This window comes from Notothenia rossii, assembly GCF_949606895.1.
Source record: "Notothenia rossii genome assembly, chromosome: 6".
Lineage (NCBI taxonomy): Eukaryota > Metazoa > Chordata > Actinopteri > Perciformes > Nototheniidae > Notothenia > Notothenia rossii.
Window position 1 is genome coordinate 75617912 of NC_136909.1, and position 11174 is coordinate 75629085.

Sequence of the window (11174 nt, forward strand, 5' to 3'; positions counted from 1 at the left end):
TTATACCTGTGGTGACTGACAGCTCAAAACGTTTTTTGACATCTTTTGACCAACTTTTCTCGATAGCACACCAGTAGCTTGTTCCATCATCCTTTGGATTATGAATAGTGACTGTGAAGATACCTTGGGTTTGGTCATCAGAGATTGAAAACTGTTTTGAATTATCTGGCTTGTTCGTTTGAACTACATAATCACATTCGGGCCACCCTGTTCCTTTACACAAGCATTTCTCATTATCTTTGAATCTCAAGTTCTATAGGCATGGGATGGCGATGGGATCTCCAGCCTTCACTGACACTTCACTGACAGTAGTTATGCTATGAATTCCTTCAACAAGAACAAATCCAGCATTTTAATGAATATATTCATTAATAATTCTCTCCCTTAAGATAGCCTCCGTATTGTGACAGACATTTCACTCAACTTTATATTCCTTACAAAACAACATCAGACAGACACTCAAATATAGAGGTGCAATCAAATACATTTTATTTATCACCATCACCGCATTACAGCTGACATTTTTATCCAAAAAGACTTACAATAAGTGCATCAGTTACAGGTTAGTGAGTAACATAGCAACAAAACACATCTGTTAAATGTTTTTACCACAATATTAATCATGAATATTTGTGGCTTGTTTTAATGTTTAAATGTTAACTGAAATTGTACAACTCTATCTATACACTGTGGAGGTGGTGGGAGACAGGAGAATGGCAGCCAAGATGTCCTCCCTGCTGGACAATGTGTCCCACCCCCTCCAGGACACCCTGTCCTCATGTGCAGCTCCTTCAGCGACAGGCTGCTGCACCCCCGCTGTCTCACATAGAGATACCGCAGGTCCTTCCTTCCTTCCTGCAGCAGTCAGACTATACAACCAGCACAGCCCCCACTTTTTTTTTTACTTTAATACTTTTGAATGCAGGTAACATATGTAACATTAAGCTGTCTGTGGCTTTTTTTCTGCTGTAACAACGTACATTTCCACTCTGTGGGACTAATAAAGGTATTCTGATTCTGACAAAACTAAAATATTGTTTTAATTATAAAACTGGCCATCATTTATATATAGTGTTATTATAAATGCTGAGATCACTTACCCGTGAGCCCAGCGAGTATCAGGTGAGCAGCATACAGAAAAGTCATGTCTGCTTTCAATATTAGAGTAGGTAACTCTAACACTGTCACTTGCTCATTTTCAACATGGTTGTTCTGGTCCTGCTTTAAATCTACCGGTCATACTTTGTATGGCTTTAATGTATTGTTTGTTTTTGCGAGATTATATTCAGCACTGTTTAGAAGTAGTTTTAACAACATGTAATTTGCATCCCTTGCCAAACATTAGTTAAACATTCATCAAGATCTATCACTGTCCTGTTAACAATATTTGACTAGTTAAATATGATGCTGAAAAACGACTTAACATGAAGTAGGCCTACATGTAGACTTATATTTGCTATTGTTTTTTTTTTTAACTAAACATTTGGTAATAACTTGTTTGTAATGTTGAATTACTAGCGACCACATTTTAGAATACTTTTTATTAGAGCCATAATACCTCTACATTATTATTGGAATGTAACTAAGTAAATGTACTGACTTTTTACTCACTAAACTTATTTGACAACATTAGGAACCAGTTTATTTTTGATTGTTCATATTATTAATACAAACATTCCATCAACAAATACATTGATGTACGATCATGGATGGAGATATCTGGCAGTATACAAAGTTATCAAGGTTATGTCATCCTTTACCGTCTGCAAAATTAAAATAATAGACACATGAATTCATCAATAGTTAAAAACCACTGATACAATTTATGTTATTCCAAAAATAACCACTTTACATAATGAGTACTTTGATATTTGATAGGCCTACTTAAGTATTTTGTGATGCTAATACTTTTGTACATTTACCTATGCAACATTTGAATGCAGGACTTGAACTTGTAACAGAGTATTCCTACTCTGCGATATTATTACTTTTACTCTTAAATCTGAGTACTTATTCCACCACTGTATATATGCATATATGTATATAATGTTATACTCAAAACTTCAGCATGTTGAAAAATTCAAAACTGACAAACCATCGAAGGTACCTTAAGTAGCCAGCTTTGATTGGACGAATGCTGTTCAAGGGAGGGGTTAAGCAAATTACTACATTTTGAGTAAAATAAAGCATAAACTGTGTCAAAAAAAGTATGTTTGAGGCATTTAAGCCCAAACGTTAACATTACATTTTCACATGACACATATTTACCGGGAACTTTTGGTCGTTTTTACTGTAAAATAACAGGTTAAGCCCGAGGCCGAGGTTGTGTTAGTCGACTTTTGATGACGTCAGTATGAGCATTCGCATTTCCGCGCGTAAATACAAAGCGACACATGAACATTGGCCGGTTTAATTCATGGAGTAAACCGAAGAGGGCTGTGAATTAACATATCTCTCCTGTGATGGAGTACGGAAAGGAGCGCGTGGTGGCGTTAGTAGACATGGACTGCTTTTACGTGCAGGTGGAACAGAGGCTGAATCCAGCTCTGAAGAACACTTCCTGTGTTGTGGCCCAGTACAAGACATGGAAAGGAGGAGGGTGAGTTTCTGACACAGACATTGTTTTGATGATGCAACTGAAACAGAAGCGATCAGACTGTCTCTCAAAGCAGGACTGTTGTGCATCTGATGTTTCAAAATCAGAAAGTGGTGAACAAATACTCTTGTTATGATCATAGCCACTCCAAAGCACCCTGCTTGTGTTCAAAGGTATAGCTGTAGCATACATAATACAGTAAAACAAATAGTTGCAGCTGCAGAACAAGATCATTGACAGGACAAGGAATAACTCATAACTAGGCTTAGGTCATTCTTTAACATATAATTAAGTATCCTTGATCTTTCATCAGGCTGTCCACTGACATATGACTAATGACTCCTTCCTAGTCATTGCTGTGACTGCATGATAATGTGTCTGTTGCATGGACCATTTAAATGACTGTGTCCCGTCCGCCTTCTTCTCCCACAGATATCTTGGACTTACTGAGAAATGAGTGCTCATGGTTTCTAAACATGCCGTTGTCAACTAATTACTATCCTCTGTTAGTATCATAGCTGTAAGCTACGAGGCCAGGGCCCAAGGTGTCACCAAGAACATGTGGGTGGACGATGCAAAGATACTGAGCCCAGATCTGCAGGTGGCTCGAGTGCGTGAGTCTCGTGGCAAGGCTGACCTGACACCGTAAGTTCACCTATGCTATTCACATTTCCTGGGATTCTACCATAAAACCGTTAAATAATTGATATGACGAACGAATACTGACCGTGTGACCAGTTGTCATTTAAATCATCTACTACTCACCCCTGTGTAGTTACAGGGAGGCGAGTGTGCAGGTGATTGAGGTGATGTCTCGCTTCGCTGTGATCGAAAGAGCCAGCATTGATGAGGCCTACATGGATCTGACGGATGTGATCCAGCAGCGGCTGAAAAACATGACCAACAAACAAGTTGAGCCTGACCAACTGAGGGCAACCTACATCCAGGGATACCCACAAAGTGTACCGGAACATGAAGAATCTGCCTTGGATAAAGGTAGGCTATAACTAAACTTTGACTTATCAGTTGCATAACTTTTAACTGCTTTGAAAAGTGACATCAAACAAATGCTCACAAAACTATGGTAGAATGTAACCCCTTAACACAGTCATGTTTGTCCTCAGAGGAGCAGAGGTCCAGGGGTCTGCAGCAGTGGCTGGCGTCCTTACCCGCCCCTCTGTCAGGGCAACACATCCCGGCAGACCTGCAGCTCACTGTTGGGGCGATCATTGTCGAGGAAGTGAGGGCAGCCATAGAGAAAGAAACAGGTTTCCGTTGTTCAGCAGGGATATCCCATAATAAGGTAGGAAACCCCAGGTTAAGAGGCCAGGAATGACTTCAGGTCAAAAGCATGAAACAATGACTTGCTGAAAAAAAGCCTTACTTAGGTTTTGCCCTTGTTATATCAGACCATCAATAAAATGTTTGTGTTACCCCTCATGTTATGTTATTGTGTAAATATAATGCTGGTGTGATCATTTTAAGAGCAGTCAAATGTCTTTGCTATGGTTATTGTTAACCACCTACTTCTTTCAGGTACTGTCCAAACTGGCTTGTGGTCTGAACAAACCCAACCGACAGACGGTGCTCCCTTTGGACTCTGTGACAGAGCTTTTCAACTCTCTACCCATCGGCAAGATGTGAGTTCAAAGTACTACTCCTTCAAAAGAATACTCATTGACAATTCCCCTCGTATTTCAAAAGTAACAAGTTTCAAAACAGAACACCCACCGTTCTTTTGTATCGTCTATTTCACATGTGTGCAGCCGTAACCTGGGGGGTAAGCTGGGTGCATCCATTTCAGAAACTCTGGGAATAAAGAACATGGGAGAGCTGACCCGCTTCTCTCAGGCTCAACTGGGACAGCACTTTGGAGAAAAGACAGGGTAAGAGGCCAGAAATGACTTCAGGTCAAAAGTGTTTAACAATGACTGGCTAAAAAAACTTTACTTAGTCTTTGCTGTTATTATATATCAGACAATAGACATTTTGATTTACAAAGTCAAAACATGGGTGTCTGAAAACATATTTTTACTATATATTTTTCTTTAATGTTTTGCTATACCTGTCACTGTGCACTGCATGCATGATGCCCATTGCACAATGCCTATAGATAACAAACTGGTACTGGGAAAATATTTCCTTACAGTGACAAATGTTTGCATTTCATCTATGAACATTGCTAAGCACATTTACGATTGAACCTCTCTGCTTTGCAGCCATTGGCTCTTCGACATGTGTCGGGGGATTGAGTTGGAAGCAGTGAAACCCAGACATCTTCCTATGTCCATTGGTTGCAGTAAAAACTTCCAGGGGAAGTCATCACTGGCTACAAAAGAGCAGATACAGACCATCACTGTTTCCTTTTTGTTACTACAGGAAGTAAATGTAAATGAAGTATTACTCAAGTTGCCTTTATTTCAGTTGCATATTGACTGGAAGTGGTGAATCTTGTGTAGACCCATCTGATGATGACAAAACACGTATTCATGTTTTTTTTTAACAAATATGCAATCTTTATCATTTCGCTTTCATTTTTAATTGTAATTATTCATAACGTCCGTGTAGGTACAGTATTGGCTTCATCAGCTGGCCCTTGAGCTGGAGGAAAGGCTTACCAAGGACAGAGAAGTGGTGAGCTATTTGTGGTTGTGAAATGTTTTGCTTTCCCATTTTACAGCAGAACTACCTGTTTTCTAATCTGAGGTTTCCCCTGAATACTGCATGCAGTAAATATAACTGTTTCACATCAGTTCCTGTCATTTCTCACCATCTTACAGAATGGTCGGGTGGCTAAGCTATTGACGGTTGGTGTACGCCAGCTCGGGGAAAAGAGGGCAAGCAGTTTCTCTCGCTGCTGTGCTTTAGTGCGCTACGAAGCGACCAAAAATATCTGGTGACAGCTTAGCCATTATCAAAAGTCTGAACACAGCTGGAAACCACCAGGCAGCATGGTAATTAAATATATGAATAACACTGTCAAACAATTGAAGTCATTGTTTGAAGGAATGCTGTGTGACTTATTCTGCTCTCCCTTGCATCCTGTCGCCAGGACTCCACCCCTCACCCTGCTACACATCTCAGCTAGCAAATGTAGTGATGCTCCAGTGTTTCCCCTAGGATGGAGTCATAGCAGCGGTGCTAAGGCACGTGGGCCCAGCATAATGTGAGCGCGGAGCGCGTGGAATTTTTTAGTGCGTGCGAAGTGCGCCACGCCAATTTGTTTCTATGTTTCAGCACAAGAAATGCTCTTGAGGCCTAGAACCAGGGCCCGTTCTAGACAATTTGCTGCCCTAGGTGAGATTTTAGGTGATATTTTATGTGTAAAGAATAAATGAAACATTTCTACAAAAGACAAATACACTGCAAAAACAGAAACTTATTGACATAGGTAATAGACGTCAAAATGGCTTCAAATGTATTCAGTATTGTATGAACATGTTTGAATTGGGGGGTGGATGTCACATCCTTTAGGGGGGTCCAGGGGTATGCCCCCCCGGGAAGATTTTTTTGTTGAACATTTTACAGTAAAATGCTTCAATCTGGAGCACTTTGAGCACACAATAACTAGAGACCTGATCTAGGGGGCACAACTCTAAAACGCCCATATGAAAAAGGTCGGTTTACATTTTAATAATCAAATAAGTATGTGAACATAACCAATAACCTACCATAGCCAAATACATATACAAATAAACAAATAAATGAATTTATAGAAATAAATGTAGCTTATTTTATTTTTGTTGTTCATTCATATCTTATTTTACCTAGTTAACATTTATTTATTTATGCATATTTTTGTATCTCTCCAACTTTAAACGATATTTTTGGTTAACTGTCCTATAGTATACATTGGAATGATTTCAAACCTGTTTTTATTTATCCTAATAATTATAAAGGAGTACCTTGGAAATATGTGTTTACATAATTTGTGGTCAAAACGTTTGAGACCCACTGAGATAACTTAGACTAAAATTAACTATCTAAATACTCAGAGAGTCCTTTATCTCACTGAGCCTCTCAGTCTGACAGGAGAGCTCTCCTCCACCCTGGTTGTAGAAACATCTACTTCTTATATCCGTTAGCGCAGCTAGCACCAGATTCTAATAACAACAGCGCCAGTACCGGTGCGCCCTCTCCCTTGCTCGCTCTCTCGCTACCACGCTCGCACTTTGGCTGTGAGCTGCGGGTGCCAGATAAGCCAACATCCCCCACTTTCATCACTTACAGCGCCCACTGTACAGGGCAAATTAAACGTGTAACCGGGGTGAAAAATTGTTTACATTAACTTAATTATGAATGTTGTTACATCAAGGCCGAACATTTGGATGAGCACCAACGGTCAAAAATGTTTTTCCCTCCCAGAGCTACCAGCGCAGCGCCCCCCAGATCTGGCGCCCTAGTATGCCAGTAACACAAATACTACAAATCCACATAACAAACAATCAAAAATGAAAAAGGGTCGCCACTTATTATTATTTTAAGAAAAAAAAAAAAAAGTACCTGGGTACCTGGCTGGCGCCCCCTAGCAGCGGCGCTCATATTTCAGCAGCGGCGCTGCGCCGCCACTATTTGTATATAGGGGAAACACTGTGCTCCATCAGCAGGGGGCATTGCAGGCTTTCTTTCCACTGATGTGTCTTCAAGCTGAGACTTTTCCCCACCTCTCAGCTCTCAACCCAGACACCCTCTGAACTGAAGACTGACTCCTCAGATAAACAATCCTCCACCATTCATTCCCTTTTCAAAAAGCCAGCTGAAAAACAAAGACTGAAAGTTTCAAAAGATGAAGACGAGGAGGTCGAGGATAAAGACTCCACCGGGATTCTCCCATCTTCCTCCTCTATCAAAACTGCTGATAGTCAGTTTGAGGCAGATAACAATGTTACTGTTCCCTCTGTGGTTTCTCACCTTAAAAATGATTCAGCCAGCTCCCAATCTGAAATTTCCTCTTTCTTCCACAAGAAGAGACTTGAAAGGGACTCAGCCTTAACTTTTAACACGCCTGAAACAGGACACAAGCCTGGACCTGACAATACGAATGCCTCAGAAGACACTGTTGCTGCTGTGTCAGACCTTGAGGCAAAACATAAAGTAAATAAATAAGTAAGTAAAAGCACAAACTTAACAAAGAAAGTCCAAAGAACTGAATGCCATTTTGTAAAAGGATACAGTACGTGTTTAAAGATGTGCCTTATATTATAGAGAGTATAAATGAAAGCAAGTGTTTACCTGTGCACTTTGTGTCACACGTGCTTTTTTATTCTAAATAAAGAAAGGCAATTATTTTTTTTTAAACATGCTTATTAAAACCTCTTAAGCCCCATGGACCTGGTTCCGGGGCCGAAATCGTGTCATTTGCAGGAAAAAACGTCTAAGGAACCTTAATATTTCATAACCTATGAATATTTGATATCCATATAACGGGAAAAAACTAATTTAACTATTCTTTTTCATTTTTTTCCCCCAAAAAAACACAATGTTGATAGTGAGCCTCTGAATTAGCCCCGAGCGAAAAATGCTAACCTATTACTGCACCGAAAATCACTCCTAGCTCCCTTATTACTTTATCCTAGCTGCACATCCAACACATCGTTTATGATCGTAAAGACACAGAATCTAACGGTGCCCACCTCAATACTGAAAGATACAAACTCCCGACGTTATCAACAAAAACGTACATCAAAACATTTGGCGCTAGGTAGCCTACAACGCTAACATGGCTTACCTTGGTTTTTTCTGGTCAAAACTGGTCTTCACTGGCATTAAAACGATAACAACGATGATGTAGTTAATCCATAGGTTAATATCCAATGTGGCTGTGTCCCCTTTGAAATGTTCTGATAATCTATAAGCAATACCACTGCAATTCCGTTTTGAAATAGTAGAGCAGGCCATTCCTACGCTCTGTAGAAAGATTGAATGCGCGAAGACGCCACCTTTTTTTTTAACATGAGTGTGTGCGGGACGATTTCCCTTCGATTCTATTGGCTCTAACGGTCAGAAAAAGATGTCACATGTCAAAATCGAAGAAGGGGGCCATAAGGAAAATCCACCCAAACAAAGAAGAGGTTTTGTTTGCTAAATCTCTCAAAAAAGGTCAATTATCACTTCTTTTGCATCAATCTTGATACAGGGTACTTATTATATGTTGTACTTTGGATTCCTAAAGCTTTTAGTCTACTAACCCATCATCCAAGGTTAGTTTTCACGATAAGTACAACATATTTTTTGGACAGACACTATAATTTACAGTTTTTTACCATGTTCAATCTGAATTGTCTCTAAAAATAAAAAACATCTATATTGATTCTGACTTTTCTACATCCAACTCACAGGATTATCATTACTTTGACAAAAAAGATTATTAATTTAACCCTTTTAGAAGGGAAGATATGGTCATTTGTTCTGGGAATGTCATTTTCGAGTCTGAAACCTGAAAAACAGGCTTGGGGCTTAAGAGGTTTTAAAGTTTTCTGTAGTTGTACACCTTGTGTTGTAGTATTCTGTGTGCCAGCAGAGGCCACTAATCAGTTGCATATAGAGCAGGAATCCTCAAAGGACTTCAATACTGAGTTTTCTTGTGAGCTCAAGGAAGTAGGGTAATAGTAATTATGACAATATACATCATATGTAATAAGTGTTAAATGTGCTGTCTACAGTGATTAATTGTAGCTTCAAAGGGACATTACAGTACAATCTTATTTGATCTAGAATTACTGCAGTGTGAAATTAAGTTAATACCAATTTCCTTACTTGGAAAATATTGCATTTGGAAAATAATTATCATGTCTTACAATTATTGTGGCTGGGGATTCTTCTTTGGTCCGTCCTAAAAGTGAAGCAATAAAAAGTATTTTTAGTGACAATAATGCACAGTTACCTGCATTAATAGTAAATATATTTATGATTAACACACAATAATAAAAATGCTATTATTTGGATTGAGCATAATTCGGCATAGACTTACTGCTTTTTGAACATAAACCAGATAAACATGGCCACCATAACAATGAAGATCAGCAAACTCAAAGGGATGATGAAGCTCTTTAAGTTCCTTGAAACACTGCGGCAGGAATAAATAAAAACACACAATGTAAATGACAGACTTGTATAAACGTCAACATTTGCATGATAACGAGAAAGTCTCTCACCTTTGCTGCTGTTTCTCAGTAACAGTTATGTGCACTGGCATCTGTAAGTCTCCTTTAACACACAAATACCAGCCGCTGCTCTCTGTCCTCAGTCCACTCAGAGTCACAGTGAAAACATCATGATCTTTCAAATTCATGGTGACTGCTGAATTATCCAACCATCCATTCGGCCAGGTCACACAGGAGCTGCCCAGCCTGCACCACTTTATATGTCAAACATTATGATAGTGATAATTTATGGTTATTTCCTCTCCTCTGAATCTGGTAATGTTCTGTTCTTCCACATATAGATGTGGTGTGCCTTAATCGGAAACGTGATTCAATGGAAACTTGTAAGCCGCCTAGTCGGTACATGCTCCTGGTGGTTAAATGTATATAATTTGGCTCTTACCTTTGTTGACTGACAGGTGGAAACGTGTTCCCGAATCTGATCCTCCATTAATCTCCACACCACACTGTGGGAGAAACTTCTGAGTAGCAATGCAGTGGGAGTCACCGACTCATGAAGGAAGAGCTGGAGCTTTGATGTCAAACACTGATGGTTTATTTAGGAGCTTCGGCCGGAGAATTCACATCACAAGTCACAAGAGCCAGAGGTTCTGACTTCACGGTAGGGTTGTCACGTCAAATCTGAAGAACTCTACCTCAGACCCATGTATGCTCAGTCAGGACAGTATGAACTGATAAACTGGGTCAAAGTTATGGGCCTTGGAAAATATTTCCCCAACACACACCATTAATAACCAGTGTCCTCTTCAGTCAGATCATTTATAGTCACAGTGAAGACTCTTTGTGTTTTGTCATCAGAGATCAAAAACTTTCCTGAACTGCTTGGTCTGTTTGTTGTAACATTTGAAGGTTTATTAATATCTATTAAGATACAGTAAAATGTACTGTAGACTTTGGGGGAAGGACCAGTGACTAAAAATGTTTTAAACAAAAGACCATCAGTGACTAAAACATGTTTATTAATTAAAACATTACATTAGAATTAATTGCAAACTTTAATCCATTGTATATTAAACTATAAATACAAACAATAAAACTTCAATAGGTTGTTATGTACATGTCTACATTAAAATATATTATTCTTTCATTTAAAAACCTGTGTTTCAGTAACCAAAGTGTAGACACATGCAAACTTAAGAATTTAAACTTTCCTAGATGTACCTGCTGCTTAAGGCAGACCCTCAAGCATGTTCAGCACAAAATGGAGCAGTGGCCGTTCTTATAATCTTGTGAATGTGCAAGTCACCTATTCCTGAATGTCTTTTTTTCTATATGGAACTTCAAGCTTCTGTCAAACCTGCACAATTAATACAACATGGAAAGATTTAGAAAACTGCATTAACCTCATGAAAGTGACATTTCAGTCAGAGGAGATTATTAGACCTGAAGAGGGAGAAGAGGAGGAAGACAACTGG

General features: G+C 39.2%; 1 protein-coding gene across 1 annotated transcript; it reads left to right on the plus strand.

Moving 5' to 3' along the window:
* The first annotated feature begins 2370 nt into the window (after nt 1-2370).
* LOC307043540 (DNA polymerase eta-like) lies at nt 2371-5846 on the plus strand. Its single transcript, XM_079688043.1, is given in 11 exon segments — nt 2371-2599; nt 3107-3241; nt 3372-3592; nt 3721-3899; nt 4133-4236; nt 4363-4482; nt 4816-4937; nt 5163-5230; nt 5377-5481; nt 5483-5550; nt 5649-5846. Coding segments are annotated over 11 exon segments (1377 nt in total). The 5' UTR covers nt 2371-2462; the 3' UTR covers nt 5767-5846.
* Nucleotides 5847-11174: the final 5328 nt, after the last annotated feature.